The 14,892-nt window shown below is 36.7% G+C and overlaps 1 protein-coding gene across 1 annotated transcript; it reads left to right on the top strand.

Annotated features, from left to right (window-relative positions):
* Positions 1-2,591: 2,591 nt before the first annotated feature.
* Positions 2,592-8,847, top strand: LOC139745342 (aqualysin-1-like). The gene is made up of 8 exons (XM_071655741.1): positions 2,592-2,708; positions 3,526-3,666; positions 4,298-4,430; positions 4,606-4,718; positions 5,399-5,540; positions 6,249-6,433; positions 7,581-7,752; positions 8,714-8,847. Exons 1-8 carry the CDS (start codon positions 2,592-2,594, stop codon positions 8,845-8,847), a joined length of 1,137 nt encoding a protein of 378 aa, XP_071511842.1.
* Positions 8,848-14,892: the final 6,045 nt, after the last annotated feature.

The following is a 14,892-nucleotide window of genomic DNA, read 5'->3' as shown; positions in this document are numbered from 1 at the left end:
CAACATTGGTCTTTCGTACCACGTGGTCCCCTTGCATGTCACATGTTGACTGGAATGTGTCAATCATGGAGTGGTGGCATGGACATCGTGTGATCATGATGACTGTTAATAGAACAATTTATCAATCAATGCCTCTTTAATGATATGAATAATCGTATTATACCAGATTTATGATATGTCTCATAAATCAAGGGAATGTCGCACTTATTTTCTGTAACGATGACGTAAAATGTTATTTTCTGTCATCACAATGTCCCATCATGTCCGACCTTTCATAAGTCATAAGCCATTGATACTGAGAAAAGACAAGAAAAGCAATGAGAAAATGTAAATCTATGTTCACCAATACTTGTGTAAACATACTATTATATTAAATGGGTTAGTCAAATACCGGTTAGTGATTGGCTGAACACAGTCACGTGATCGATTAACATTCGTTATGTTCGCCCATGGGCGAACATTCCTGTGAATGTTCTCCCATGGGAAAACATTTTCACGTAACAAATGACAGAAGGCCTAGGACCGCGCGCGCACGGTGAATTTGGCTCTGCATGCGCGAACGAGCGACGCGAGCGATCGAGTGCGTTGTGCTGGTGCGGTGGTTACGTTGACGTATTTGACTAACCCATATAATCTAACAGATGATGACTTTTGTTGTCGGGAACATGTACCAAACGTTCCACCCTCAGGGTTTGAAATGCTATTTCGGGAGGCTATAAGTCCCTCGACTTCGTCTCGGGACTTATAACCTCCCTCAATAGCATTTCAAACCCTTCGGGTGGAACATTCGGTATGTTCCCTCCCCCGCCAGTCATCATCTATATAATGTTTATATTCATATCGAGACAGTTGTACATTAGAAGAAGGTTTCACCTAATTTGTACTTTTTAATTTTTGTATTTGTATAATTGTATTTTTGCATGATTTTTTTTTCCTCGAGAAATATGAAAATACACTAAAATTGAAAAATGAAATTGGAATCTTTGTCGTTCTCTGACATGTTGAAGGAAAGGTGTGAGCTTGATTATAAGAGAAGTATGCGCTATGTTTGCAGAGATGTATAGTCCACACATGTTAGTCTAAATCTAATTATACAAATCTAAGTAGTGTTCCGTACTGTTCTTCCAAGAAGTGCGAGGTTTTAGGATTTCATTATGGACTCTGTAAATAAACTGAAAATCAAATCCTGAAATTAAAGCTACAGAATCTGATCCTCTCTATCTAATTGCTATTATATGCTGTTTAGTCGTGCCGATATTATCGTGTTCCATTCCAAATATGAATATCAGAATATTTAAAATCAACATCTGTTTAAACAGCTAGACATAACAAGCTTGACAAGTTTGCCAATCAAAAATCAGAATATGTTTGCCTGGAAACAAAACGCTGTCTTGTAGCAACTTATCCTTCTTGCAAGCTCTAAACCCCACAGGAAAACGACTATATATTGACATCAACAAAGCGAGTCTGATATGATATTTGTTCTCGACATTATCGATTTGTGGTCAAATACAGATTAACAAGCAAGTCCCTGCATGTAAGCGTTTCCATTTTATTTTTTCGCTATACATATATCAATCAGACGCCATACGATAAATATTATTGTGCCATACCCCCCTCCTTAGGCCACGCAACAATCTAGATGGATTATTTCTTGGTGATTAACACTCAAACACCAAGCCTAATCGTATTGCACCCGCAAACTCTTTTTATGACGTCACCATCGATCAGAAGAAAAAAAAAGTCACTGCTTATGTTACTTTTTTAGTTTGCGAATATCACTTAGCTGAACAGGGAAGTTCTCTGATACTATAGATTCAGAGTGCTATATCTTTTAATGATCTAACAAAGAAACCGTGCATTAAGGGAAGTTTATCTCTATTAAAGCACACGTTACAGCCAATTTATCACTTTTATAGATGAAACAAACATTTTTAGAGAACGTTATGTCATCGTCTATCTTCGGAAATATCAGTAGAAATGAAGCTATTGTATACAATCCTGGTGTCAGGAGCTAAATATTAAACAATATACAAACACGCTTTGTTTATGTTCCGACTCTTATACCATCAGTAATTATCTCTTCTAGAATTCAAAGTCCATGATGAGGAATAATTGACCGGACATTACCCAAAGTTTTCGTTTCGATTAGGGTTCAGCGATCAACTTACCTGACCCACTGATTAGCAGTGGTGACGCAAAGAATCAGATCGTCTTCTACTACAATCACTAAGTCGGAGATATCGCCTTGCGTAAGGTAAGTTTGAACACTGCACTCCCATATACTTGACTTTGTCTAATATTTCATGATAGTTTGTAAATTTCTCGTGGTAGTCAAAGTGTACACCAGCTGTTAAAACACTATCAAGTACTTCACTATACGAGTTGAATAATTTGCGATTACTTCAACCATCTCTTCTCTCTCTCTCTCTCCCTCTCTCTGTCGAAATATGTCTGAATATGTCTCTCTCTCTGTACACCTGACATCAATGAATTCAAATAAACTCAAATCACATCAAATCAAAAATTTAATCAATGACGTTGTAATTGTTTCGTATTCTATAGAAACTGTGAGTGAATCTTGCTAAGCAATGAAGGCTGTCTGTGCTGTGGCGGCATTTCTCGCCTTGCTGGCGACGGTCAGTTGTGATATTGTGGCAAACAACAAGTTTTCTATCATCAAGGGCCGGTACATTGTACAACTAGAAGTAAGTATATCTAAATATGCTTATTGAACAAGTTTGCTAGTCAATTATGCCATTTAGGTGTGTCTTCGAGATAGTACTTGTGATACTGCTTTGCTCTGCTTGTGACAATAAAGAGTGAAGGGACTGCCAGTATCAATTACAGCTTGACATGCCATTAATACTCTCGATCTCCTCCTCCTCCTCCTCTTCTTTAACTTTCGTTTTTACCTTCCTTTCCAATTTCTCTTCAGTGAATTACCCTTTCAATGTCAGATGGTGGTATTGTCATTGGTTTGTGAGGCGAGATTTATTAGTCTCCCGAGTACTCATTCTAGTCGTTGTCAAAGATCAAAAATAATGTTAACTTGACATGCACGCATAACTTTACACGGACTTTATGAGTTAAGTGATACACAGACTTTACGGATATTTCAAGATTAGTGATTAAACCCATTAAATTTGACAGGAATAAAGAAGTTACGACTAATCATAACACGACTGATTATATGTTACCGTTCAGTTCGAACATAGCATGATTAGTGTGGACACATTAGGTAGGCCCTATACCTCTTTTCTTCGCTGTGTGTTTGTGGAAATAAGATGTAATTGTCAAGTCCTGTGACAGACGATGAATATTGCATTTTTTTTTTCTTTTAGAAGATACCATTCTTTGTCCTCTTCATGTCTTTTACACCAACTACAGTGTACTGATTTCTTCGCGCAAGTGGCTTGTGTTTGGAACAATATTCAGGTGCAGTTTATACTTATAAATCAGGATATCATATGTAAACAAAAATCTACTGCTGATATGAAATTGCGTCTTTTTTGACATGCCTAGAACGATGTCGATGTTGATCGCTTGATCGACCGCCTGGAGGTCGACATGGAGACAGCCAAACTGAAGTTTGCCGTGTTCAGGAAGTATTATTCGGCTATACGGGGTTTTGCTGTGACGATGCCTGAAGCCGTCGCTGAACTAGTGAGTCCAAAAATTGCATGAACTGTATCGTCGAAATACCAAGTATACAACATACTTTTTTTAAAAAGGAGTGAAAAGTTTTATAGTTTCTACAGAATATGCTAGAACTTTCGAGAAAATGTAACGCATATTAAGAAGTAATTTGATACTTTGCTTACGTTGTCGTTACAGATAATAACTCCGACTTTAAAAAAAAAACCCTTTGTCACGTATCATTACGAAACGGAGAATTCTACTCTGTGCTCGACGTGTGAATTTCAAAGGAAGACATAGTTTTATGTAACAATGACATCAGTCAAACATTGTGATGACGTCCACCTCAAGACGCATAGGCCTATGAATGTAAATATCCAAAATCACTGTTTCGTAAATTGTGTGAGACTTTAGACATTCTGTTACCATGGTTACCATGACTTCTTTATTTCAGGGTAGGTATTTACTGTAAATGTTCTGTTTCTGTAAAGTTACTCCATCTATAAAGCCAACTCGGACTTCGCATTAAGCCTGGCGGTTGGTAAATAGTACATTGTCTTCAGCTTATTTTCAGGGGAAAATACACGACAAGCAGAAAGTCGAGCTCTGACTCAGTTTTCCCTCCCTCAAAAATCTGATCTCTACCTACTGTCTGCAGGTGAGACGCCTACCTGAGGTGAAATTAGTAGAACCTGACTCCATGGGAACTGTGGATGTAGAGTCTTCGTCATGGGGACTTGACCGCGTCGATCAGAGAGATTTACCGCTCAATGACGATTTCGACATCCAAGGTGCCTTGATTTGTCTTTCTATTCTATTTCATCTCTCTTAGTCTCTAAACCACTGTTGTTGTTGTTGTTGTTGTTGTTGTTGTTGTTGTTGTTGTTGTTAAAATCACTATCATTATCATCGTTATGATCATCATTATCGTCATCTTCTTCTTCACTATAATGTTACCATGTGCAGGTGATGGTGAGGGGACGACGGTCTATGTGATCGATACAGGTATCCGTTCGACTCACGAAGACTTCGACGACAGGGTTGACGACGTCCTTGATTTCATAGGAGACGGCTGGAATGTGAGTTCAGATTAGGTCTCGGGAATGTGAGTTGAGATTGGGTCCCGGAAATGTGAGTTGAAATTGGGTGTCGGACATGTGAGTTGAGAATGGTCATGGGAATGTGAGCTAAGATTGGGTCTCGGGAATTTGAGTGGAGATTGAGTCTCGGGAATGTGAGTTGAGATTAGGTCTCGGGAATGTGAGTTGAGACTGGCCCTCGGGGGTGTGAGTTGAGATTAGGTCTTGGGAATGTGAGTTTATATTGGGTCTCAGGAATGTAAGTTGAGATTAGGTCTTGGGAATATCAGTCGAGATTTGGTCTCGGGAATGTAAGTTGATATTGGGTCTCGAGAATGTGAGTTGAGTTGTGGGTCTAGGACATACAAATCTTGTCTCATGTCAACTATCATCACCTTACGCAGATGGGAACACAACTGTGAGCACTGTGAATTCCTATTGCAACAATTTTGTAGTTTTGATCAAAAGTGTTCTTGGACTTTTTTTTTCATTCAACCCTCTTGACATGCTTGAAGTTGATAACTAAGACCTACTGGCTTTATTTCAAAATCATACATCCTCGTGCGTGTGTGTGTGTGTGTGTGTGTGTGTCTATTTGTCTGTTTTAATGTAGTACTTCGATGATTCAAAAAGGTCTGTTCGTATCATATTGACATGTTATGATGGCTTCTTAATGACAGGGTTATGATTGCCACGGACATGGCACTCACTGCGCCGGGACAGCAGCGGGAGGAATCTACGGTATCGCTCGTAAAGCCAGAATCGTCTCCCTCCGTGTTTTCAACTGCCAAGGGGGCGGGGCGATGGCAGACTCCATCGCAGGTGATCATGCTCTAATTATTGTATTCATGATACGCATGAAGCGATATGACGACTGTTCGTATAGGTTTGTGACCACAGCATCTTTGAAATAATCAGGGTAGTAGATTATTTCATTGCTCATTTCCTGTATTGTGCTGGCGTCTGAAAATTTGCCCTATCTCAAACGAAATCTCCGAGCTATGATATAGTTTGCTATGTTTACTAAAAAAGAAAAATGCGTTCTTAGGAGATGTGTTGTAAACATATCAACATTATGAATATACATGTATGATATTATATATCTACTTACACACACACTTACACACGCATTTATATAGAATCATACATATATGTATGTATACGTATATGCGTGTGTATATGTATGTATGCGTATACGTATATATATGTATATATATATATATATACATATTTATATATATATATATATATAGAGAGAGAGAGAGAGAGGTAATGTAAAAAATAGAAAAAGTAAGTGAAATGAAATAGAAATTATTCATACGAATTTTGTCTTTCCGTCTGTTTGTCTGAAATAGGTATACATTTGCCATTGCAGATAACGAATACTTTGAGAAAGAAGGCAGAGCATTCATTCGCGGGGTGTGACGCACTCTCATATTAGTTGAATATAAACTTTTTTTCTTGTGTGTCTGTGCTTGTGTATGAGTGTGCAGTTTATCATCCTTTATCCTTATTCTTATCTTTCACCAGCTATCGATTACGTCACTTCAAACACCAGTCGTCCAGCAGTGATGTCGATGTCGTTTGGATTTTTCCGCAGTGCTACTTTGGATGCTGCCGTGGCAGCCGCGGTGGACAGCGGTGTGGTTGCTGCTGCTGCCGCGGGCAACTCCGACATTGATGCTTGTTTCTTCTCTCCAGCCAGAGAACCAAAGGTGGGTTGAACCACTGACAGACAAAAGTCATTTATTGTCATGATAACAATGTTGCTATTATCATTGTGTATATTATCATATTAATATCTTTATCATCTTCTTTTCTGTTATCAACACGTCATAATGAAATTAAATCAAAGTACACCACATGTATTCTTATGTAAGATTAATATATGCAAAATGTATGCATGCATAGCTGTAAGTACCTTGCATAATGAAATTGCATTCTTATAAAAATTTCATGTTATCGTATCTCATGTAATTTTATGTTATCATGTTCACATGCATATGTAAATATATTGTTAATAAACTCAACTAAAAAAAAAAATCATCATCATGTATTTGGCTACCACACTTTTTGTTGTTGTTGTTGTTACATTCGATATACCAGTTTTACTTAATTAATAGTTATCTGTATGGTATCCATCCGAACGAAAGGAAGGCAGAATTACTAAGAAAGAAAAAAAAATATTCTGGTCACGACGAAAGACCGAGAATCATAGTGAAATTGACAAGTGAGGGAAGGAGAAATCTGAGTTTATCCTTCTTCCTCTTGATGGGTGGTTTAAGCTTTTTATAGATAAATGAATGAATGTTATGCTTGGAAGGTCGTACGTCCATTTTGCAAACACCACATTTTGCATGGTTTAAGAATTTTATCTCCCAACATCGTATGAACTCTTAACGGTAATACACCTCAGAGTCTTCAAAATCTAATGAAGAGTTTGTAACTCGAGATTACGCTCCTCTTTTGTACTGAAAATAATGTCGGGAAGTTTATCAATCTCCGCGTCAAATCACTGGAAATCTGCAATATTCATTCCCCCTCCATCATGTATGGTAAAGAAGGTTCCAGTATTATTATTCGGAGCAAAGGTCTGAATTTCCTAGCTCTAAAATATACTGTACAAGCATATGAAATGAATCTAATTAAAAGGGTTGTAAAAGAACATAGTACGATCCATAAGGCTATTGTTTAGTGTAAAAGGAAGAGAAATTGGAAGTGAAGGTCCCATGAAATTGAACGAGGGGAAAGTTTAACTAAATAATGCTCCAATGTTTTGATATTCCGATGTTCCTAAAAACTTGATGATTGTCGTGAGGAAAATAATATTTCTTTTTTTTTTTGTCTCCATCATGATTCCAGGCCATAACGGTCGGAGCTACGGACAGGAATGACGTCAGGGCTTACTTCTCCAACTACGGAACGTGTGTCGACATCTACGCGCCCGGTGTCGCCATCACGAGCGCATCGCCGGCGTCGGACACCTCGACGGCCATTTGGTCCGGCACTAGCATGGCTACTCCTCATGTCGCGGGTAAGGAAATGAAAGCACTTTTTCTTTTCTTTTTTCTGTTAGACATTAGACACTTTTAGGTAAGATGAATGTAAAGAAGTAAGTTCAGTTCAGTCTAACTCATTGAAATCCGTTCTATACTTTCTTTATTATGAAAGTTCTCATACAACATAAGTTTTCAGAGAAATCAAGTTCTGCAAAGAAAGATTTTTTTTTCTCTTACTTATAGTAGATAATGCACTATGCTTTTAGAAAGATGACCAGAGATTGAGCTTTGCAATGGCGCCTATCTTTGTGAACAGAAGATTTTATCCTCAAAAACTCCTCTTTATACCCTGGTGCGTAAATGAATACTCAAGAAAGCAGAACGTATGGCATGTAATGGAGTTTTAAACATTAACTCCGATGACCGCGTCGATGTGTGTTAAGAACCTGCAGTACCGTCATGTAGTGGAAACGCTCTATGTAGCAATATAACATCTGCTGCAACAATATGCATGATCACTGCCAACATTTAGCTTGTAAGAGGAGGACTAAAGTTGAATTGATAAACACAAAAAACAATCTCAAGGAACAACTGGGAGATTTGTAAGGTAATAAAGTCGTCTTGATTTTCAATTTGTAGAATGATTGTAATTGGGACCACTGTTTGGTGTAAACATGTCAAATTTTACAACTCCATAACTTTGTCCTTTGTCTGATTCTACCACAAAGATTTGTGGCTTCAGTAAAATGTTGATGTGATCATAGAAAAGTACACCACATCTATCAGCAATCACAATAGTTGTGTGTGTATGTGTGATTGTGAGGATGTGTATAATTGAATGATTTCAGTTTGATTTACGGCCTACTTTGTCGGCCTTCCTTGTCCTTGATTGACTCAGAAGTATATCTTTGCAATCACAATCATGAAAAGAGTAAAATTACTCCAACTGAAGTCTTTTGCCATAATTCAAGTATAAGGTTTATCATACCTATACAGGGGCTGCTGCCATCTTGTTGGGGAGGGGAGTCGACCCGTTTGAAGTACCTGATCGTCTGGTGGCAGACTCGACACCCAATCACCTGCACGACAGTCAGTTCGACACCCCAAATAAACTCTTGTATGTTGATTAAAATCACAGGAGTGTAGGAAGTATGCAGTGGAAGTAAATCTATAGTATACCCAGACAGCTCCCCCCCCCCCTTTCCGTCTCATGAAGAAACAATCAACGTCTCTTTGATCCATTTTGAATACGAGTCCAAAATCAACACAAGAGAAGAAATGATAGGAATTATGTCATGGTAAGAAATCAAGCAAGCTTTAAACGTGAACACAGATTATGGAAAGTCACTACATCCATTGCAATTATAGCTTAATCGGCTAATGCATCTCAGTGATTGCTTTACGAACCAGTGCAAACCAGTCCTGATATAAATATATATATATATATATATATATATATATATATATATTTGAACTGGTAGCACCTTATACACCTTCGTCCGCCTTACCGGGTAGCCAACTGATAATGGAGCTACTGCCCAACACGAAAGCTACCCAAAGAAAAGTCAATCTAGCTAAATTTATGCTCTTTTGATATCCGAGTTTGTCATAGGTACATGATATTCTGTACATTCATTCTCTGAATAAAATATAAAATCAAAGAACTCAAAAGATTAGCAAGAGTGGTGTCCTTTTTTTTTAATTGACTCGTCTGTATCCTACACATAATGTAATACATATGTATGCACGTATATACACACACAGAGTGGTGGCTTTTGTTTGACTGACACGTCTATATTCTATACATAACAAAATGTTACACATACACATATACTGATATATATATATATATATATATATATAACCCTATTGTTTCATATCCTAGACTCCTAGGTTACCGTGGATAACTAAATCAATTCTTCGTTCAATTAACAGAAAAAATCGTTTATATCATAAATACAAAATGGAAAATACTGAACAATCAAAAAGGAAATATACATCTTATAAAAATACATTAACCAGAATTTTACGTTTAGAGAAGAAAAAATATTATTCACGACAATTGTCAAAATTTCATTTTGATATTAAAAATACCTGGAAGATTTCAAATCAGGCGATGAATGTACAGAATAAAAAAGTTGAGATTGATAAAATCAAATCTGATGATAATTTGATCAATAATTCTTTTGATATTGCCAACGTTTTTAACTCTTATTTCTCTCAAATAGGTGAAACGCTTGCTCAAGATATCCCGGCAACAGAACAAAATTTTACTGAATTTTTAGGTCAATGTAATTCCAATTCTATTTTTTTGATTCCAACGAATAGGTATGAAATTATCGATATTGTTTCTTCTGTTAAAAACAAGCGCAGTTCCGCTTATGATGATATTGATAATTGTATTCTTAAAGGAGTTATATCTGCAATTGCAGACCCCTTGACTCATATCTTTAATTTATCAATTTCTCATGGTATATTTCCTGACAAAATGAAATTGGCGAAAGTAATACCAATATATAAGAAGGGGGATAAACTGGATGTCAGTAATTATCGCCCAATTTCTTTATTATCTTCATTGTCTAAAGTTTTAGAAAAAATGATTTATATTAGAATTGTTAATTTTTTTAATTTGCACAAAATTTTTACAAAGTCTCAGTTTGGATTTCGAGAAAAACATAGCACTATTCACGCAATCCTTCATTTTGTTGATAGCGTGGTTAACGCAATTGACAACCACTCTCATTTAATTAGTATTTTTTTGGACTTCTCCAAGGCCTTCGATACAATCAATCATAACATTTTACTTTATAAGTTATCTCATTATGGAATACGTGGGAAGGCCTTGGAGTGGTTTAAGAGTTATTTAGGTAATAGGAAACAGTTTGTTACAATTAAAGATAATAATTCAGTTATAAGAGATGTCAAGTGCGGTGTTCCACAGGGTAGTCTTTTAGGGCCGTTGTTATTCATAGTTTATATCAATGATTTTTCTTCCGTTTCTGAAGTACTTTCTTTTATTCATTTTGCAGATGATACCACTGTTATCTTTGCTCACAAAGATGCTGATATTTTAGTCCAAAGAGTTAACACTGAACTGTTAAAAGTGACTAATTGGGTCAGGGCTAACAAATTATCATTGAATGTTCAAAAAACAAAATATATGCTTTTCAGTAACACTGTCGAGGTATTGAATTCTAATATAGTTTTAGATGATTTTAACTTAGAAAGTGTTTCAGACTTTAAATTTCTTGGTATAATTGTTGACAATAAACTCTCTTGGAAAACACATATTGATTATATCTGCAAAATCATTTCACGTAATATAGGTATTTCAAACAGATTGAAATTCTATATTCCTCAAAAGTCATTACTTATGTTATACTCCACTTTGATATTGCCTTATTTGAATTATGGAATTTTAGCTTGGGGAAATACTCACCAGACCCTTTTGAATAGAGTGTTGTTACTGCAGAAAAAGGCCCTCCGTATCATCTGTCATTCTCCTACACGTTCACATACAAATTTACTGTTTGCGTCTAACAAGTTACTAAAAATAAATGAGTTGTTTTTTATTTAACTTAGGTCAATTTATGTACATGTTTAACAACAGTTTACTTCCGTCTATTTTTGATTCAATGTTCCTAAAAAACCAATCATTTCACTCCTACCCCACTCGACGTTCAAATGAATTTCACTTACCTCTTTTCCGAACAATTTTAGGGAAAAATTCTTTTACCTACACTGGTCCAAACAATTGGAATTCTCTAAACCACGATATAAAAACAGCTCCCTCTTTGTATTCATTTAAACGGAAATTAAAATCTTTTCTTTTGCAATTTTACAATAACATCTGTAATGAATCGGATTAGCTTTATAAGTTCTTTATGCTGATACCCCCTTTGTATAATCCGCATAGTTGCTTTACATTGTCGCTCGTACTGGCTGACCATCACCAAGCTCGTGAATAAAGTTTCGGGTTAATTAGTTAGGATTTTCTTCGAGATCTGCTCTCTATACGCTTATATAATGAGGGAGTTCTTTCCGTCTTGTCCCGTTTTTGTCTAAATTTTGTTTGCCATCGTCCAACCCCATGTATCGTTATCTCCGTTGTGCTAGTCTTGCTTCCTGTCGTAGCCTGTCTTTTGCGCTTAACTAGCCTCGTCGATGTCCCTTTATCGCTTCATGTCTGTTTATACGTTAGTGCTGTCATTATGTGTTTTTTTCCTTTTCTATCTGACTGTGTGGGCTTCCATTTCTATTTTCATTTTGTCTATTTCTATTTTTACTTTGTCAATTGTTTTAAACACTTCTTTTTTTTCTCTCCTTTCTTCTTTCTTTACTTTTCTTCTTTTGCTGTTACAATTATTTTCTGCTGTTGTTGCTTCAGTCATTCTTGTTCTGTTCTGATGCCGATTGCTACCAATATTATTCACTGATTCTTTCTCTCCCGAGGGGCCCACACTCTACAAGCTCCGTCTTTTCAGTGGGTCCCTCCGTTTTTCGCCTTGTGTACGTTGTATATTCCACTTTATTTCAATTTACTTCAGGCATTGCAATGTATCTTTACTGTAAGTATAATAAGGACCGCTTTACTTTGTTAAACTCATTTTGTTTGTTCTTTTAAATGATTCCTATCACTGAAGAAAGAGTGATGTATGTCATGTTATTTTTTTATTGTCGAAAAACGGAATAAATTTGAATTTGAATTTGAATTCGAATATCTGCCCTTGTTGTTCATCAGACTAAATGAAATGCTATCGTTTTTATCATCCTGTCAGTAATAAGGACTCGAATTCCGCTATACCCATGGATAGAACGAGATTCACACCACGACGCTATCACACTTATGGCATATACAGACTGAATGGGGACATATACCAAAACTTCCTTTTGGTCATGTCGGTAGACCAATTATGACCGGCGACAACGGTTTCAGGCAAAAGTCGGGAATTTTGAAAATTCATTTTTTCATTGAATCACGTTGCCCATTTCCTAAGCTTTACATTGATATAAAACACTTGTATTTTCCGGTACTGTAAGTGGTCATATAAAGCGAAATATAACGCACTTTTTGATTTGTTGGCCTGACAAAATTGCGAGAAAACGGGCTTTGAAGATTTCCCTCATGCTCAAAAACAATGCCCATCGGCGATGCGAGGTGAGAATCACCCATCCGTACAATGGTGCCAATCGCTCTGCCTCTAGCAACCATAGCGGCTTCTGATTGGCTCTCTGAGAGAGTCAAATTTCCCGGGCACCTTCCTCGGAAGTCAGTGCATGGAGCCGAATGCACAATGCGTTTTGCTCGGGTTTGTTTACCAGTACGTCTTTCAAGATGGCGGGCACGATAATTACAAGCTGCTGGTTGCATGTGTATGGTGCACGTATTACTCAATGGCATCCACACGCTATGCCTGTGTGTATACGTCACGGGAGCGGGTTGCACTTTCCACATCTTTACAAATCACGTTTTCATAGCGGTTGATTTGTCTAGTAAATTTCGTCATTGGGACCCTTTCGAAGGCAGAAACATGAAAAGGGTCACGCTTCCTTTTTTTTTCAAGCCGTGAATGTGTTGCATTGTGCGGTAAAGCAAGCAAACAAACGAACAAACAAACAAACACGACTTTACTTAGTTTGGTGCAATTTTGACGTTTACTACAGTGTATTATTTGAATACTGGTCATTTATGACCACTCCTTTTCTCTCTTCTGCTGTCTTTTTGAGTCAACCTGCTGCCATATTTACTACAAACACAATTAAAAAGTCAGTTTCCGATTGTATGTTGCACGATTTGTGTGGCGATTTGTCACTTTGATACGCTTAAACCATGTTCCCTATCGTATCTATTTTTCACGTTAAGTTAGTGTTGCCTAGCGTTGCTGTTCACTTTTTGTTTCACTTCCGTTGTTGAACATTGCGGTAGAAAAGCTCGGATAGAAAGCCAAACGAAGAGCATACACTAAAAGACTGAGCGTACTGATATGAATTGTAGCAACAACAATGGAGCATGCATGCGTGGACAAAACGTTTCCGACACGCTGCGAGGCGTATCGCCGAAAGCCGAATTATGTAAATGTGTGCGACGCACTATCCAATCGCACGCGAGATGCCTCGCCGCAGCAACACTGGGCATAGTGGCGCGGCGTTCGAAAGAAGATCGAAACTGACGAGTGCGATCCAACATAGGGTGTTTAAAATTCCATTTTTTGGTAGGAAAACCTTAGTGTTATGCTGTGAAATTTAGTGTAGATGTACAAAACATATCAAAGATTTAATTTCTGAAAAACCCAAAATCGACCAAAATAATGGTCAAAATCTTTGTACCCCGCCTAGGAGGGAATTTGCTTTTGCTACTTTTGCCTGAAACCGTTGTCGCGGGTCACAATTATTAGTTATTAGACGACTTTTCACATACGAGTTACTTATGTATATATTCCAGTAGATCATGATTTATCCATGTAATGTGTATGCAAGTGTATGTCTGTATATATCATATTGTATGTACATATATACAATATATATATATATATATATATATATATTTATATATATATGTATATATATATATAATTTTGTATATACTGTATATATATGTATGTATATATATATATATGTGTGTGTGTGTGTGTGTATCTATGTGTAAACAGTTGTAGATTATAAAATTTATCAAAGCGTATTTTCCTTTGCTATTCAGTATTTTATTTGCGTATTGTTATTTCATCTTTATCACTTCAGTTCTCATGACAACGTATTGCCATAAGGTTCCCCAATTATTTTGTACTCTTCTCAGTTTACTCTGTTTTGCTTATAAATGTATCCTTGCTCTCTGTTACCAAGGAAAGTGAATGCTTTTCGAAAAGGAAAAAGACAGAGAGAAAAAACTGATAAAAAAAGATGGTATCAGCTGGTGAGAAATAAAGAGAAGATTATCATATTTCGTTATTTCGATATAGACTCCTATATATGACGAGAATTCGCTAAAAATCACTTCTATCACTTCAATCCTTATTTTAATCATGGCTAAGTCTTACTCTTTTGCATTAAAAATCAAATGCCTACTGTTGATACGTCATAAAATCACCCGCGTAATTTGTTTAAAAGTAAGTTTGAATGATTATTCCTTAAACCGTACTTCTAGCCTAAAGAATTAAGGTAAGTTGAAAAGGGGAAAT

Source organism: Diadema antillarum, unplaced genomic scaffold (assembly GCF_040938485.1).
Source record: "Diadema antillarum isolate AM-2024a unplaced genomic scaffold, OU_Dant_1.0 seq00001256_RagTag, whole genome shotgun sequence".
Classification (NCBI taxonomy): Eukaryota; Metazoa; Echinodermata; class Echinoidea; order Diadematoida; family Diadematidae; genus Diadema; species Diadema antillarum.
This window is presented reverse-complemented; position numbering and strand designations above follow the sequence as displayed.